The sequence below is a fragment of the Nannobrachium achirus genome (genome assembly GCF_963921795.1).
Source record: "Nannobrachium achirus genome assembly, chromosome: 16".
Taxonomy (NCBI): Eukaryota; Metazoa; Chordata; class Actinopteri; order Myctophiformes; family Myctophidae; genus Nannobrachium; species Nannobrachium achirus.
The window spans coordinates 45,091,738-45,111,238 of record NC_137823.1 but is presented as its reverse complement, the minus strand read 5'-3'; the positions used below and the strand labels follow the sequence as shown (position 1 = coordinate 45,111,238).

The 19,501-nt window shown below is 42.2% G+C and overlaps 1 protein-coding gene across 2 annotated transcripts; it reads left to right on the top strand.

The window, feature by feature from the left end:
* Nucleotides 1-13,084: 13,084 nt before the first annotated feature.
* nr2e1 (nuclear receptor subfamily 2, group E, member 1) lies at nt 13,085-18,674 on the top strand (the record flags this gene model as incomplete). Of its 2 annotated transcripts, none has more annotated exons than XM_080745199.1 (9): nt 13,085-13,112; nt 15,640-15,785; nt 16,255-16,342; nt 16,611-16,846; nt 17,267-17,413; nt 17,593-17,689; nt 17,867-18,016; nt 18,170-18,275; nt 18,512-18,674. In XM_080745199.1, 9 exons carry the CDS (start codon nt 13,085-13,087, stop codon nt 18,672-18,674), a joined length of 1,161 nt encoding a protein of 386 aa, XP_080601325.1. The 2 variants fall into 2 exon arrangements, with proteins under 2 accessions (XP_080601325.1, XP_080601324.1); XM_080745198.1 differs by having other exon boundaries at nt 13,085-13,145.
* Nucleotides 18,675-19,501: the final 827 nt, after the last annotated feature.

Here is a 19,501-nt window from a genome sequence, read left to right as displayed (position 1 = left end):
ACTGCTCACAAGTCTTGCGGTAAATATGCCGTTTTTATGTGGATTCTGGCCTTTAATACTCCACTCACGGCACTCGATACCGTCAGCTCATTAACTCTTCTGTTCCTGTCCAGAGTTCACCTAATTGTTCAGATGTTTCCAGCCCTCCCTCTCCTCCACCGTGCAGTGCATCTCCTCATCTCAAAAAGAAAGGAGAAAAAAAAGTGATGATTACAGTCTATGAAGCCTAGATTTGAAATTATTTCTGTGTCCATGGTTTCATTTGGTTGGAAACATTTTGGAAGCAACAATTTGGAGAATGTAGCCTATAGCCTACATGCAGCAACAAAATAATAAAATAATAATAACATAATAATAATTATTATTATTATTGTTATCATCATCATCTATTGTAATTTGCGCAATGTAGGTCAAATCTATAGGGCTAGAGGAATAATGGCCACTTAATTAATTTGTAAATAATAAAATACGGATAGCCTACTTAACTGTATTTTTTTAATGTGGAAATAAAACGAATTTGATATTATCATGGATCAGGCTTTATAAGTTTACTTCTTTGGATCTCATATAGGCTATTAATCAATAAATACAATTGGCTACCGTAGGCTATATGATTATTTCTTATTTGAGATGACCGTTCATTTCAGAACGAAACAAATGACTTAATTAGCATGTGATCACCTACAGCCCAAATAGTGAAACCGGCCTGTGAGGACAAAAATCACTAATTAGGCTCAGAGAGAGAGAGAGAGAGAGAGAGAGAGAGAGAGAGAGAGAGAGAGAGAGAGAGAGTCGCCACGAGCTCACCCTCTTCAAGAGGGTGACGAGGACACAGCCTCCGATCCTCATTTTGAATTGGCACACATGTTCCAGGCTACTAGCCTAGTGAGAAACCCAAAAGAAACCTATCAATAATGAACTTGAAAGAACAATAGAGGAATCATTGGGAAGCTAAAAATAACTTGCTTGTGATAAAATGTTGAACGGTCTCACCACGCTTAAAGTTAGATGAGTTAGATTACTGAATTTCCCCCTTGGGATAATAAAGGTATCTATCTAGATGTAAGCTCCACTCAAAGCCAACAACAAATCGACATAAAGTATTATTTTCCCATACTTATAGTAGCCTATCACGCAATTAAAATGTGTCCAAAACCATTCATGCATATAGCCCTGGAAGTTAGCAGGCCAACAAGGCCTATAGTCTATACCTATTCCTATAAATTACTCATGAAAATCTGAAACTGGACACCACAAAGGGTTAACTTAAACCGATTCAGTCTTAAACTTGGCTCTGCAGCGAGGGGAGAAAATAGCTGTAAAGTTATGCAGAAGTTATTCTTCATCCTTCGGGCCGTCCCTAATCCGCCAAAACCTCATTCTTTCATCAGAGAACTGTGCCTCTTTTCTTGTTTTCTCCTCTCTATACAACATAAAGTCAGACTGCATTTAATGGTTATGTCGGGATGTGAGAGGGCTTTCCCAAATGCGAGGCCCCCTTTCTCCCGAATATTGCCCTCTTCGTCGTGTGAGTCTACCAACCCACAGCGACCCCATATTCTTCCCCCGCGTCTGACTCGAATAACAAACTAGCCCGATTTTCACATTCCTGGGAAATGCTGAGGGTGATAATAGAGATTTCGCTTTCATTTTTTACGCTTGACTTGGTTATTGTTGCCTTTCTCTTCTCCCGTGATTCCCTTTCCAGGGATTAGCCCTGACTTCGCTTACTGGCGGCCAAAGTGCCCCAAAAAACCCCACGATGACAATTGATGCAGATCAATGAAGGCAGGTCCATTCTGTGCTATTTCAAGTTGAAAAGAAATGATCTGAGCAAAGAGAGACCCATCAAGTTGAGTTTAAGTGAGAGCACTCACAAAAGTGAAAGTGCATGCACTCTTTAGTGGAAGAAATGCCCAGAAATTAAAACCAGGCAAAAACATTGGTCAAAAGTGGTCAGGCATGCAAGCCTTAAACTTAAAGGAGAATTTCGGCCTTGATTAGGCCCACATTCAAATGAATACTAACACAGGTTAATATCAGAAAATGTACATAGCCTAACATTTTGGCCCTAAATGCTGGATTTGGTGGCAGTAATAGGTCTGGTGCTAGTGTTTTTGACTAGCTGATCGATTAACGATTAATTTTGGTGTGTGCGTTCGCCTGCTGAAATGCAACATAACATGGGGAACATTAGTGCAGCGCTGCAGCGCAGCCCTTTGGCAGCATTTAACACGAGAAGGGTAGAGGCTGTGTATTGATGCTGTGTGACTGTCTTCCCCAATCAAGCATCTCTGTGGCACTGTGAGAAGTTAATCTTTGTTGACGGTATATTGTGCACTCCTCCATCGGCTGGTTGGTTTGGATCCCTCTTGGAACCCAAGTCTGCGCACACAGACAGGATAATTAACAAACACGCAGCCGGCAGTAGCGACACAAAAGCGGCTTTGACTTCCTCACTGCTGGTCGCCTCTATGGGGCGGCCTGGCGCGGGGGAGCGCGCTCCCCGCGCGCACATTCGGCCGATTCTCGTCGCCGCTCCTGCGAGCTCAGATGCAGAGACGTCTTGTTTCATAACAAGACACGAAGCTGACTTCTCTCAGCTCCAGTGAACTGGACATAAACCTCGACTGACAACCTCCAGTGCCCAAACAGAACGAGAGGGCGGGTGGGCCAGGGATGGAGAACAAGAGAGAGTAGAGAGAGGGAGGGGGTTGCCACGCACAAGAAATGTTGTTATTCGGCAAATTCTTGCATCTTTTAAAAGAAAACTACAAGTGCAAAGTCTATCAGGCTCTTGCCTGAATTGTTTTCTGAAGTTCATGAAGCCGAAATACCCCAACATGGGGCAGTTATTTTGTCCTGCCAGTTCAGTATCATTTAGGACCAAACACTGAATCCAACTTTCTCTTTTTGACTGCAGCACTGGCACAGAGAATAGACTTGTTGTACGGCTCCTTGTTAGTGGCTAACTCATTTTTGTGAGAGTTGTTTCTTTGTTGGCCTCTGCAGAGCCATCTTCCCCCTCTCAGAGCGCAGTGCGTTACACCAATTAAAGTACGACGTGCTGTAAATGTAATGGCCCAGGCGGTGATTGTTTCTGACAAGCAACAAAACACATAGGCCCTCCCCTCCTATTAGCCCGCAGGAGGGGGTGGGGTGATGGGTTCACGTCAGCCGACCTGAGACGGGACAGGGCTGCGTGTGTGGCTGGCGCGCGTGCACACGTAACATGCAGTCACATGCAGTCACATGCATGTCACTTTCAAGAACTAGTGGGGTCTGTGGACTGGGGATTAATCATCATCATCATGATCATCAACATCATCATCAACAACAACAACCTATTCCAAAATGGAATAATATTTCAAAAGGACATTCCCAACCTGTTAAACAATTAATATTCCCATAAGTATTCAGAATATTTGTGGTGCTCAACTGGCTTTTCACCTAATATCCTGCATAATATTTTCATATAAACAAGAAATTAAACTTAATTAGACATAAGTAAAGCTGAAATATAGCACAATTGAACTAACTCAGGCTGTCTCCAAAGGCAGTTAGCTTGTTAGTAAAAAGTTAGCTTTAAAGTGAGCTCTGATTTGTAAACGAGGGTATAGGAGAGATGATAGAGGGCTTGGCGCTCAGGAAAGCCTCTCCTGGCTCAGAAGAAAAGAACTTGGCCCAGATGCAGGCAGCGATGTTAACTTTGAGTGGCCCCTGTGGCTCAAGCGCTGTGCCACCCCCCACACTTCCCACTTCCCAAGCCCCCAGGTTGCCTTTGCATGACATCATCCCCAAACTATGCCCCCCATACCCATGTGAATTTGAGCTGTCACAATCGGCAGCTCCCCCCATTAAACTGTACTGCACTGCAAACCCATACCCCCACCCTTTTTTCTCTCTCTCTCTTCTCTTGGACCAATCTCCTCCCTTCTTCTTCTTCTTCTTTTTTAACCCCCAGAAAGGCATTGTTTGAGTCAGGGCTTGATCAAAAAACTGTTGCCCGCCAACCATGGGGCTTTCTGTAAATTCAATAAGGCCACCTTAAAGATTTTCCTAATTAATGGATGACATCTTTGGCTGGAGGAGAGGCGAGGCATTCTGCTCCAGCTCGCTCTTTGTTCACCTCCTAATTAACTTTCCTAGGTCACTCAGGTCCCCGCAACCTGAGAGTGAAGAGCCCCCATTGAGGAGGGAGTTGTAAACTTACTTTTTTTGCCTCGGCACTTAAAAGGGGAAAGCAACTATAGGGAACAGAAAATATCCTATTTAAGTCCTTTGTGCGTGAACTGCTTGCACATGTTCTAATAAAGGAAGTCTTCTAAATAAGCTGCCATGTTGCTCTCCACTCCCCCTCTCCCTCCCTTATTCCACCTCTTTCAATCCCAGGTCCCAACAGAAAGGTTATGAATGATAGCTCCTGGTTGAGGGGGGTAAAGGGCGAAAGGACAGCATCTGGGCATTGTTGAATTGTTAGCATCTGAATCTTTGAGGGAATCTGAGGATGGGAAAGCTCTGAACTGCCAGACGGTGCATGGGCTTGATGACTGAGAAAAATGCAGTGAATATGAGAAGGAAAAAAATGAGTGCCTCTTTTTGTCCTCATCTTTGTTGAGGGTCTATTTCTAAAAGACTCTAACTGCTGTTTTTCGCTACTGATCCTTATTTTTCAAGCTTTACAAAAGGTCTCACAACCATTAAGTCATTTATCGCACGATAATATACTCATTCAGAACTGAAGGAATAAGCTGCCAAAATGTACTTTGTTGCTGATGTAATGTGTTTACTAAAGGCAGTGATGTGTGTGCAATTTTGAAAAAAGTGAGAAATGTTAGATTTCTTTGCACAAATTCTACTGGATCTAGAAAATTCTACATGTTTAGAGTTCGCAGGCAATATATTTGTAATTGTTATTTATTTAATAATTTCTAAAATTAAGAATTTAATGTTTTCATGCACATTAATTCCCATTTAGAAGAATTTGTTTTAGTGTCTCATAACTTGCCTGATCACTTATATTTGCTAAAGTATATTACAGGGGTGCTGTCTTCAGTTTTGTCATTTTTGAGTCACAACCACAAGCCTCTGGCAGCAAATATCCACAAGGTACAAGATAAACTTTATTATGGCTTCAGCACAATTATAACGGGCAGGTGTGGTAATAGCACACAGCATACAAGCATAGAAATCTTCACTTATACGCTCACACTCTCTCAAATCTCACATTCATGCACACCCATAGCCACCCCACCACCCACCCACCCTCCTGCACGCACACACGCATGCAAACACACACACACACACACACACACACACACACACACACACACACACACACACACACACACACACACACACACACACGCGCGCACACACACACGCACACACACACACACACACACACACACGCACACACTGCACTAAATTCATACAGTATTGTAAACCCACATCATGGCTTGCATTAAAGCTGGTGTGAAATACAAAACGTGTTTTTATGAAATACATAAAGCACATCAGAAACCAGACTAAATCCGCATACATCTATTAAATATCAGATAAATAACACATTCCTGATTCCATGTTGATACCGCAGAGGTGGTGCTACCGGTATATCCCAATGCTTCTCAAAGTGGATTCCAGGGACTCTGTGGGTTCCTTTGGGGGGATCTAAATCGGCCCATACAGGTCTGTAACTCTGACAGTGTACAAATGGAACCAAATACACTGTCAGAGTTAAGGGAAGACATTGAAATATGAAAGTTTGAGAAACACTGGTTTATCCCAAACCGCTGTCCCTGGTGCATGCAGCTGTCTGCTTGGCTGCGTATTAAGACCCACTAAGTGAGTGTGAGGTTCCCTGTGACAGCTCCTGTGCTGCAGGGTCCTTGCAGGTTAATGACAAGGGGAAACTGTGACCTCCAGACCGTGACCATTGAACCTGACCTGTGGGGCCTGGCTGCCCTAGTCGGTGTGAGGGGACCATGACTGACTGCTGAAAACTGCCTGTGAAACAGAGTCGCTTACAGTGCAGCAGATTGCAGGAAGAATGACTCTGTCAGAGTGACTCCAGGTGAACTTCATGGGGGTATGACCGCGACAGTCGCTGTGGTGGGAGCTAATGATAGCCATTCTGTGGCTAATCTATCCGACGACCGCGACCACAGTGTACTACTGTTTTCCAAAGACAGTCACTCCATTCACATAGTATGCGTGTATGAATTGTGTGTGTGCATGTGTGTGTGTGTGTGTGTGTGTGTGTGTGTGTGTGTGTGTGTGTGTGTGTGTGTGTGTGTGTGTGTGTGTGTGTGTGTGTGTGTGTGTGCGCGCGTGAGCGCGCGCGCACATTCTTGGGTTTGTGTGTATAAACAGCAGCTCACAAAGGAACTCATCCAATTTAGTCCACTAATTTATGTTTTATCTATATTTCAGAGCTTAAACGTGCGTGTGTGTGTGTGTGTGTGTGTGTGTGTGTGTGTGTGACTGACCATATATCTTTCTATCCATGATTATTCTCTAATATGAGCATATTTTGTTCAAGTCACTGCACAGGCACAGTATTATCAAGTCAATCTCACTGAAAGTCAATGAAACATGAATAAATCTGAGAGTAAACGCAACCAAATGGATCCATGTGTACACTCTCAGAGGATTAAAGTGTGTATGGCGGGACTTCATGGATTTGATATGCTGGTTGGATGAAGTCACACAAATCTCTGCAATGTGGCATTCCTGGCTCCTTGGCTCTCACATGTTTGTCTTTGCGGGTGTGAACAGCCTAAGCCCCTCTACTCAGCTGTCATAATTTGTTAACGAATCTTTTCAGTGGGGGGAAAAAATAAAGAAAAGAAAGAAAAGAAGGCTCTTCATGAGTGACTGAAAGCAGAGGTCCATCCAGAGGGGAACCCATGGGTGACATCAGACTGATTTCAGACCGGCCCGTGATGGCATCTCTGTATATTTTAATATTAATGACTTGGGCCCTAAAGCAGCCTCTAAGCCTGTAACAGGTGCCTCAGCCCCACTTAAGTCTGGAAAACTGACACATTCAGGATCATCCAACATCCCACTATTTGCGACCAGCACACACTAAAAAGAAGAAGAAGAAGAGGAAGAAGAAAGAAGGTGGAGGGGGTAGGCAAAAAGTGGAAGCAGAGTTGGGAGTCAGTCATCTCTGGCAAATAAGTTTTTGAGTCACTTTCCCGAGCTGAAACACGGGTCGATATTTTTCCCCCCTTGAGAAAGAGATTGACTTTTGTTTGGAGTTTGTGAGAAGTGGGAATCAGGACCGGGACAATGGGACTCCCCATGGTGAGAGGCTCAGAGGAGCCATCTCAAATCAGTCAGCCAGGGGACTGACTAATCCGTTCATTGTCCCTCCCTAGCCACCGGCCGCACATCAACACATTCGCCCCCATTGTCCCCACCCACATGCAGCGGGATTTGCTCTCCCCAACAGCCAGTTTTGTCCAAGGCAGTTCGAGCGGAAGTTTCTCACTGACAATTTGCCCCAAATAGATTTGTCAGAGCGTCCACTGCACTGCACCGACTTCTGGGTTTGGATCTGGGTCCAGGACGGGACGGGCCAGCCCTTTCCTGGACTCCTCCTTGTTGAAACGGCACAGTAAAATCCTGAGTGTTCATCTAACTCTGAGAGAGAACAAAATGTAACCACATGGACCCATAAGCGGGTCCATGCAGTTACTTTTGTACACTGTGAGACACTTTTCTTTTTACTGTGTAAAGTGTATGTGGTGCGCGTGTGCATGCGTGCGTGCGTGCGTGCATATGTATATGTATGCATGCATGGCAATGTGTTTAGGCTACATACCAATGCACCAATACAAGTTTGTATATTTATGGCATGCTCTGTTAGAGGAAGCCAACCCTACAGTATATGTGGCACATATCACCAATAAATAGTTGACAGTGACTTTAATGTGCTCCCTCCAGTGACTGCATTAAATCTGTCACCTGCCAAGGTGTATAGTGGTATAGTTTTGCATCTGAGCTGAGATGCACCAGAAATGTCATTGAGTGCTTAATTTATTTGAAGAACTGTCCGTGGTGCTGAAATGTGTCAAGATATTGTGTGGTTTCTGATTTCTTAGTTATGAGCAATACAACACATTTGGCTTTTGTATACACTTATTTGGTTTTGCATGCACACACTGCAACAATATAAAGATTTGTCGAATTTGATATAAAGTTAGGCCTGTAGAATTCGTTAAATGCAGGGTAGTACCTCCCGTTCTTGGTGCTATGGTCCTCCGGACTATTTAAAAAGGATGGCTGCGCCTTTGGTTGGCTTGAATTCTTGCTATTATGTTTGCTCTCTGGCGCTAAGTGACTTCTCTCCAAAGCCAATTGGTTTACGCCTGGTTACCTATATGCGCCTAGCCGCCTACTCCTCTGTCATCTGTCATTTCACATATAATTAAGCTATATTTTTCTGCACAGTAATTTTAGACATCTGACACATTGCTGCACACATCAGTGACTTAGAGTGACTTCTTAGGCCGGTGGTGGAAAGTAACTGAGTACATTTACTCAAGTACTGTAGTAAAATGTTGTGGTATATTTGTACTTTACTTGAGTAATTCCAATTTACAATACTTTTACTTCTACTCCACTATACATCTCATATCCATATATTTACTCCACTACATGTATTTGAAAACTTTAGTTACTGGTTGTATAAATTACTGGCTTTATAAATTATTATATTATAAAACATAGGCCTACATTAAACACTTAGCACTATTTTATATCTTGGCTATTTTCAAACATTTTGTACTTTTACTTTTGGTACTTAATGGAATTACTGTGTTAAGTACATTTTGATGCCAACACTTTCATACTTTTCTGCAAGTACATTATGAATTCAGGACTTTTATTTAACAGAGATACTTTTACTTAAAGGGGAAGACCACCCATTTTCAATATTGAACTATGTCATTAATATACCTTAGAGGAGTTGTGTGGAAATTAAAAAAAAGTTCCCCCTCTTCTGTGTTGCCTAGAACTGGATGATTGATTTTGGGGTTTGTATTGTAAAGTACAATGTGTGATGTCATCAAGTTGTGATTTGCAATACAAACCCCAAAATCAATCTTCCAGTTTTAGGGCAACACAGAAGGGAGGGGGGAACCTTTTTTTATTTCCACACAACTCCTCTAAGGTATATGACATAGTTCAATATTGAAAATGGGTGGTCTTCCCCTTTAAGTAAAACATTTGAGTACTTTTAACCACCACTGATAGATAGCTAATAGCTATAGCTACACAAAACACAATCCACTGGTCCTTTTAACAATATTTCATTGACTGCTGGAGGAGAAGAGAGTCACTAATACACAAAGTGAAAAGGCAACCCGGGCAACCATGATGTTGGTTATATTTGTGTAAAGGCTATCAGTGAATGACGAGGATTAGAACGAGTTAAGGAGATTATGTCGCACATTCACCCCCACCCGCCCAGCCACCCACCCAGCCACACACACACACACACACGCACACGCACACGCACACACACACACACACACACACACACACACACACACACACACACACACACACACACATACGCGCACACGCACGCACGCACACAAACAAACACACACACACACACACACACACACACACACACACACACACACACACACACACACACACACACACACACACACACACACACGCGCGCGCGCACGCTAACAAAAAAAGTGACGTTATTCAATTATGGTGAGGGACCACGTGGTGCAGTTATTTTCATCGTCGTTTTACAAACGAATTTACAGTGGTGGAAAAAGTTCTGACAAACGTTTTACTTAAGAAAAAGTAATATCAACACTGCAATACAGAAATACTCTAATACAAGTAAAAGTCCAGAAATTCAAAAAGGCCTAGGCCTACTTGGTTAATATATGAAAGTGCATGTTGGCATTAAATTGTACTTAAAGTACCAAAAGTAAAAAAAAGTTGAAAATAGCAGATCTACAAGCTCACAACGTGACAGCCAAGGTATAAAATATAGGGCTAAAGTGGTTAATGCATGTTTTAGGCCTATAATATTATAATTAAGTGTGCCTGCCATGCAATGGCAAAACACTTATTGTAATCCGCCATACTTATATAATAATAATAATCACTTCACAAAATTTCGGCACGTAATAACTGCCGCACAATTTACGCCACCGCCGCAATATATACATCAAAACGTGCGGCTCGGCCGGGAATGGGGTGCTATTACTTTTCTTCCCGATCCGCGGTACCATTGCGACGTAATTCGCAAAAAACGACGCCAAAAAACCCCATTCACTTAGAATGGGGGACTCAGAAAAAAACCCAGAAACTTTGGCGCCACATAACTCTGCCATACTTTTGCCTAGCAACGTGATTTAAACTTTAAAATGCACACACAACTTTGGTCTTTTTCCGGCCAATAGGGATGAGCTGTAATTGATTAAGCCCCGCCCCCTCTGTAACAGGAAGTGTCCTTCGCCAAACAGGAAGTGCCTCTATAACTCATGAACCGTTTGTCGTACAGACTCGCGGCTGGTGTCATATTTTTTTTTTTCTCAATTTTTTTTTCTCAAAATTTTTTTTTTCTCAAAACTTTTTTTTTTCTCAAAATTTTTTTTTTCTCAAAATTTTTTTTTTTCTCAAAATCTTTTTTTTCTCAAAGATTTTTTTTTCTCAATTTTTTTTTTTCTCAATTTTTTTTTCTCAGATTTTTTTTCTCAAAATTTCTTTTTCTCAATTTTTTTTTCTCAAAAAATTTTTTTTTCTCAAATTTTTTGAGAACAAACTTTTTTTTTTCCTCAAAAAATTTTTTTTTCTCACAAAACAATTTTTTCTCAAAAAACTGTCGTTAAAGTGCGACCCGTGATAACGGCCAAAAAAGCGCCAAAACGCCACTAATTAGTCGAAATGGCTGTGGGTGGTGTCATATGAAGAACCATAATGTTAAAGCTTATGCAAAAAATGCTAATGTTAAAAAATGTAACGCTAATGCTAACACCAACCGCTACACAAGGTTGCACAGACTTAGCGAGCTGCAGGCACACTTAAAATTTCTTGGAAATTTTCTTTTCTAGTTTACACTATATCTGCAAAGTAACTAGTTGCCAAATAATTGTTGTGGAGTAAAAGTATAATATTTGGATCCGAGATGAGTATAAGTAAAACTATTGGCAATTGAAAATGATCAAGTAAAGTAGCCTACACATACCTCAATATTGTGATTAAGTAGCCTACAGTAGGCCTACTTAAGTAAAAGTACTTAGTTACTTACTTTACACTAGTCCACTTTATAAAGCATGCTTCTTAGCTGCGTCGCTAAAGTCTCTTAATAGGTTGAAAGGTTGAACAATAGCTAATTGCAATTAACTACGCCTCTCTGCCCCACCCTCGTCCGTTTAAATCGACACTTTCAACGTCCATATGGCCTCTAGTGTACCGTGGGAATGAACACAATTAAAAACAGAATATGGATTTCTGGAGTTACCGGGTGAAAGCACAGCAAGCTGTCAAGGTCAGGGTGTCAATGAATGGTGTGCGGGAGATCCGACAGACAGACAGACAGACAGACAGACAGACAGACAGACAGACAGACAGACAGACAGACACACACACAGACACACACACACACACACACACACACACACACACACACACACACACACACACACACACACACACACACACACACACACACACACACACACACACACAGGATTGCATTGCACCCTGCAACTGTTGAGTTCACTATAGACCCTACCTTCAATTTGAAACAAATTAGCCTATATGATGATGCATTTAGCATACTAAGATGCTCCCTGTGTCCAAGCACCTGTTCTGAAGATAGGTAGGCCTATAGTCATCAATCGATGACAAATCACTTGAATTTATCTAAAAGCCCATGGAAGATTTGAGCCATGATCACATCACAAGTCACAACAACCTGTTGAAAATGTTCAACCTGTTGAAAATGCTCAACAGGTTGCTCAAAATTATGTAGTGACGCGCGATGGAGTATAGGCCTATAGCTAGGCTGCTACAAAATCACCAGTGACCATGCACCACTGCGATCAATTCTCTCGAAAACACATGAATCTATCTCTGTATTTTCTTTATCATCATTAGACCAGTGGTTCCCAAACGTTTTAGCTCCAGTCTACAGAGACACAAAAGAGAAATTAGACGTTTGCCTGGGACCCAAACTATAGTAAAAACAGCAGATCTACAAGTGCTGCGTTATTCTCACAACATTCGTTTTCTAATTCATGGAATTTCTTAGATTTTTCTTCATGAAATTACTGGGGGGGGGGGGGGGGGGCCCGACCCAGTGTTTGGGAACCAGTGCATTAGACAGGCAAGTTTAGGCAACCTGTGCACAAACGGCCTTACGGCTACACCCCCCCCCCCCCCCTCCTCCTCCTCCTCCCCCAAATTGGTGACGTCATGCTGGCACCGGAGTTGGGAGTAGAAAGCAGGGAAAGCTAAGTGGATGAAGGAAGTGGAGTTCTCCACCCTCCCTCCGCCTCCCCTGACTCCTCTCATAAATATTACCAAGGTTTTATCTAAGGACCCACGGCAGTAAGTCACTAAGGCTCCTGGCTTGAACAAGCACCTCGTCTTGCTGCTATAGAATAGCGCATATATTTGCTTTTCGTTCAGAACCACTCCGGTGGCTTCTTCTTGGTACAGGCAGGTGTGCAAACTGTGCATGCATGCAGGCAGGCAGGCAGTTTTTCGTTTCTTTCTCAACTTTTGCGCATTGGTCGCCCCGAGCGACTGGTCTATTGTGATCACTGATCAGTCCCGTTCTCCATCTGTAAAGGGACCTTGAGTGACCCGGCGGGATCCGCTCTGTCCATGACTGACAAGACGATGATGTGCAGTCGGATATGTTGATCTGCGGTGCCTGGAAACCAGCTACTTCACGTTGGGTTACTCTCAGGAGTCAGGACATTGACTGGCTTATCTCAATGAGTTTGTAAAGACTTTCATAAAAGGCTGCTTTATTTTGTGATTTCAACAACAAAAAGAACTTTGCCTATTAATTATAGGCTATATAGTTTCCATGATGAGCAAACCCGCCGGCTCAACAAGTGGCTGTTTGGATATTTTGAACGTGAAATCAAGTAAGTGCTTCCCGTTTGTTACATTACATTGACATAGAGATCTTTACAAATCATGACTGTTGAGAAAAATTGCATGTCAGTTAAAAAAAAAGAATAATAATAAAAAAAGTAATGCTGACATTTTTATTGGGAACCATCAGCTGCCTACCGGCTTTATAGCCGCGGCACCGGCAGGATATATGTCACTGTATAATTTTATTTGTATTACTAAGATACTCCTTATTGGGCCAATAAAAGCTGATAGAAAAATATATTATCCTGTGGACATTTATTGAAATTGTGTAATTAGAAATCCCACATTTTGCTTAACGCTTATTTGGCGGACAGCCGTGCAGATTGAATTGCATTTGCCTAAGTGATCTATTAAATACCTGGTGAACAGTTTGTGTAGGTTGGGTGATGTGTAGGCCTAACTAAGTGAGGAAATAAAATAATAGCCCAACTATAGGCCTATACACCAAATAGTCTATTCATCTTTAAAGTTGGGCTAATGAGTTTCACTTGTTGGCTGTCTAATTCAAATAAAAGTATTATGTTCAAGAGTGAAATCCAACAGAGAGAAACAATTAAAACAATTAATGATTTTAATATACTGTCTGTTTATTTGTTAGGTGTATAAGCCTGTGAGTGCGCGTGCGCGCGCACCCACACACATGTGAAACGTTTAAATGCAGCTACACATTATTAATTTATTTAATTATTCATGATTATGTTAATTGAGTTGAATAAAGCTTCTGAATATGTTCTTGAGCTTTGTAACTATTCATTAATTTTAAATTGATTTTAACGGTATTTCTTTCCTATGTAAAATAAGAATTGTCATTTTAGCAGGTATGAATTAATCTGTTATACCTGCGGTATAATACATCTGTCTTTAATGTGTTTTTACATAGCCAAACGTGTGTTTAATGTTGAGCCTGCATAGCTGTAACTGAAAGATATCAGCATATAGGCCTACCCAAAAGGCCTATGACTGATTTTAAAGAAAGTACCAGGAATACACAGATATGGGCAGGACTTCATCACATTTAGGACGTATATGCTGATAGCTAAATCTGTAATTACTTTAATATAACGAATTGGGACCACAACAGAGAGAATATACATTTCCACCCAAGTTTCAATCTTCACAATTTCAGTCATTCTTAATCTGTACCAAAAAAGAAAAAGGATTTGATAGTCTATAAGTGGAAATATTGCACTGTTTCGTTATTTATGTTTAATAAGATGGCGTATTCACACTTTGTTCACACTTGTATTTGAAAGTGAAAGTGCGTGCATTGTGAATTTTTTGCAACAGCATCCATCAATAACCGATCAACTTTTTTTCTTTTTTGCATGCCTACAAGATGTTTCTTAATTTAGGCCTATATTTTGAAATATAATAAGTTAGGCCTACGTGTTCTATTTATTATTTATATTCCATAAGACTTTTATATAGGCCTAAATACAAAATATAAAAATACTTGATTAGTGCAAATTTAGAATGTTCAACTTCATATCCTAACTTACCTATTAAGACAGCACACCGTTATAATATGTTCTGATTCTCAACGGTGGGCCAGTGTAATTTCAGCCCCTCAGTGAAGTGGATTGTTTTTTTGCTGCTGTGTGTAGTTAACGGGCGGGCCGCATCCGAATTCCCATGCTACCCCTTTTTGACGGGTCACTGGTGAATCAATGAGCAGGTGGCAAAACGTCAGTGTAATTACATAGACGGCTTTCCCTCGGGGAAAAAAAGACTCCCTCATATGCATACAAATATAGCTCTTTTAAATAGATTTGAATACAACATCTTTACAGAAATCACATTTTTTCATCTACTCCGGGGTCGATTTACATACACTTCATTTGAGTTGGTGAAACGAGTTGGTGCGCATTATTCTCGGTGCCGTGTCACTCCCTAATCCTCGGGCCTATAGACCTGCGGGATAAAGCAGCTGTCGAGTCCCATTATGAAGGGGAGTTGGCAGCTTGTCGAGATCGAGGCAGTCAGACGAGGTTCAATGGGGAAAATCATTAAGTTAACACTTTCCCTAATGTCCCCTTTGTGCGCCCCCGCGCATTGTCTTAAGGAACTCAGATATGACGCTTCCCACCGAACTTTTTTACTTGAACTATATTATGCACAGTGGATTGATTCCCATGGACGACCTGTGAAGCTGTGTGTGTGTGTGTGTGTGTGTGTGTGTGTGTGTGTGTGTGTGTGTGTGTGTGTGCACGCGCGCGTGTGTGTCGTGTGCAAGGTATAGCCTATATAGGTGCAGTTTGAAAACGCGTTAAAGTCTCTTATTTTTTATAGTTTTTAAGAATCAACTTTGATATAAGATATTTCCTCACAGATAAAATCCATAGCCTATAAACGAATAGAAGTTGCACATAGTTTTGTAGATTGGTGTAATTATGAACAATGCATGAACACGTTTATAATAATTCAATGAAGGCTAATTGAACACGCTGGCTAATTGAATGTGTCTGGATGTGCATTTCACAGGTCGCATATTGGATATTCCATGCAAAGTGTGTGGCGACCGCAGCTCAGGTAAACACTACGGCGTGTACGCCTGCGATGGCTGCTCTGGGTTCTTCAAGAGGAGCATCCGCAGAAACAGAACCTACGTCTGTAAATCTGGCTCTCAGGTGATTATTTCCCCTTCAAAACATAACAGGTCCCTATCCTAAAACTTCTATGGATTTACCCGTGGATTGCGTATTTTACGCACCGACACCAAGTGTTTAATTTGGTTCACCTCGGGGCTTATTAAGTCTCCCTTGAGTACCTTAATTGTGTCATCGCTTGGATCATTACCTAGGGCTAAACACGGAGTTGCCTCAATATATCAGGTGTAATCCAATCTAATGTAATGACACTAAGGCGCGGATTTAGCCAACAGTGGGCGGGATACGCTACTTATGTGCTGGGATGAGGCCGCACTTTGGAGCGGCAGGGGAGCAAGTTGATCACTATGATAATAGCATGATCTTTCACCTGGAGATTGGTGTCCCAGGAAGATAATGGCAAGAAGCTTTTGTCCGTGCTGCGCGAAATTTAGCTTGAAGCTGTTAAAAAAACTCTCTCCTCTTTTTCTCCCTCCCTCTCTTGTTGCAGGGGGGCTGCCCTGTGGACAAAACTCACAGAAACCAATGCCGAGCCTGCCGCTTGAAAAAGTGTCTGGAAGTGAACATGAATAAAGACGGTAAATTTAATTGAATCAACACTCGATTATACACCGCCATGCGGTTTCATTTGGATTTGGGTCGTTTGGGAAAAGTGTATTTAAGTAACGCAATCAGCTGAAGCAACACGTGTTCAACAGAAAGGGGTTGCATTCATAACGCTCTCATGAGAAGCAAATCATTCATCTCACTGTGCCTCCACTAAATACAAACAGACTTGATTAGCGCACGCATTCACTTCACTCCAGTCAGCGTATCATCATCAGAGTGGTGTCTCTCATTTCTCAGCTGTTCAGCACGAGAGGGGCCCCAGGACTTCCACCATACGCAAACAGGTCGCCCTGTATTTCCGCGGACATAAAGAGGTGAACGGCTCATCGCCCCATTTCCCGGGGTCCTCCCTGCCGGGCCCACCGTTCTTCACCACCGTCACGCAACTGGAACCACACAACCTGGAGATGAGCTCGGTGGCCACCACGCCGGAGAGGCAAGCCATCGTTGGCCTCGCTCAGCCCACCCCAAAGGTAAAAGCACCTGCCTTGCATCACAATCCGTGTAAAGCAGCGGTGCCATGTTTTACTTTTCTTGATAGTCGGTGTGCCATATTATCATCATTGAGTTTAATTATGACACTACATCAAAATGGTATATTTCCAACTGATTTTGATTGTCCATATAGGCTGTAAATAACAACCTTTTGTAACACTTTCTTTCAGAAATTATAGTCTTATTATATTTGTTTGTGTGTTTCAATCTTAGATGTATTCCAAAATATTAATATCTTCTAAGGACACTTAAGTGACTTGATCATGATCACGTGTGTGTGTGTGTGTGTGTGTGTGTGTGTGTGTGTGTGTGTGTGTGTGTGTGTGTGTCAATCCAAAATATTACTATACTGTATATTAAGTATGCTGATCATAATCATGCCATCCAATGTTCCGCAGTACCCACATGAAGTGAGTGGTACACCCATGTATCTGTACGAAGTGGCGACAGAGTCTGTGTGCGAATCGGCCGCGCGCCTGCTTTTCATGAGCATCAAGTGGGCCAAAAGCGTGCCAGCCTTCTCCACGCTGCCTTTATCCGACCAGGTAGTTACATCTAAGACACGCTATGAACTGATTACTAATGCATTTAAATGGTGTATTGTGAAGAAGAAAAAAAAATACACGCAAAAAAGTGTTGATTTTCATTCAAAATACCAAATTACCAATTTGTCTCTCCATGATAAATATAAAGGCGTTACTTACTGAAACAATCCGTTTTGCAGTTGATCCTGTTGGAGGATGCTTGGAGGGAATTGTTTGTTCTCGGCATCGCTCAGTGGGCCATTCCTGTGGACTCCAGCACTCTTCTGGCGGTTTCTGGTATGTGTGCTGGGCATGAGAAAACCTACACAGTATCGATGCATAATTTGCAATAATAGCTGGGACGTCAGCCGCTTCCCAATTCAATCCCAATAGCCTACTTAATTGAACATGCCAACACATGTGCGTAAATATTTAGGCTATTATGCCGACCTTTTGTTTTATAATCATTTACAGGAATGAATACAGATAACACAGAGTCTCAGCGTCTGAATAAGATTATCTCGGAAATACAAGCGCTACAAGAGGTTGTTACCCGTTTCAGACAGATGCGTCTGGATGCAACCGAATTCGCCTGTTTGAAGTGCATAGTCACATTCAAAGCTGGTGAGTTAAAACTGACTCTTATCAAGGTTACCACTACACCAATTAAGCACTGTAGGTCCTACAGTAGCCTATAACAAATGATGCAAAATAACAATCGTTTTTAAAGGGTATAGCTGATGATGCAAAGGTTTAAAATGCTCTACTGTCACACAGTTCCAACGCATGGTGCAACCGAATTAAGAAGTTTCCGCAATGCCAGTGCCATCGCCGCTTTACAAGACGAGGCACAGCTCACCCTCAACAGTTATATACACACCAGGTAGGCCACGAGTTCAGCATCAATAATACTGTTCATTTGAAAACTCACGGGCCTATATTTATTTGACAATAGCCTAATAGGCCCCTACTAGACTGTATTATGTGACGGTATAGGCCACTAGTCATTGCATATAGCAGTGCAGCACCACAGATACGCCTAATTACATCGGAGACTCGGAGAGAGCTAGACTGTCAATCATAATGGTTTAAGTGATGTTGAGTCCTGGTGTATTTCAGGTATCCCACTCAGCCCTGTCGCTTTGGGAAGCTGCTCCTACTGCTGCCCGCCCTGCGCTCAGTCAGCCCGTCAACCATAGAAGAGGTGTTTTTTAAGAAGACCATTGGCAACGTGCCAATCACGAGGCTTCTCTCTGACATGTACAAGTCCAGCGATATATGAACACAATCGGTGGTTGTCATTGCACACGGAAGTGACTTTAAGCAAAGCAACAATCAACATTCAAGCAGTCCACACCCAATGCCAAGTCGTAGCAGGTGGAATCGTGGGCTGAATCTTGATGAGCACATTTCTTTTCTTGATGGTTTTAAGAAAAGGGCCGATTTAGGCCATGAGCTATGTTGAAAAAGACTGTACAACAGCCGGTCAACAGTTGCTCTAGAGTTAAGGACAACCAGTAACTTTTATTAGGCTATATTAGTGCCCTTAAGATGTTGAACTGATGGCCTACAGTGTAAAGTTGTAAATGTTAAGGCGAACACCTGCGAATGTTTTACAAAGGAACTCTTAATCCCCCACAAGTTTTTTCGCGAGTGTAAGACCAATGAGCTTGACGACCAATGTCCTTCCAATCTATTATTGCCATGTTCAATCCGAACGGAGGAAACCAAAAGACGACACACGCGTATGCCAGAGCAGCATGACATGAGAGTCGCTGTCCACCTGACCCAGTGCTGAAACCAAACGCGAGAGCTGCGGACGCATGCGCCGTCAAAGAGGAACCGAGGAGACATTCTGAATATGGTTTCGCTGGCTCCCACCGTCTGGAACTGAAGCTACCTGAAGGTGGTGTCTGTTTACTTTTTTTTTGCCCCACCCAAGACACAGCATTAAATGTAAATGTCTACAGTACTTTGTCATGTTAGACACTAACACTGGATATTCAGCACTTGGAACAGTTTTATGGGCTGTAATATTTTTATTCTGTTGTACAAAGTGGAAGTTATAATTCTTTGAAATGTGTAATGAAGTGCTAGGACATTAAATAT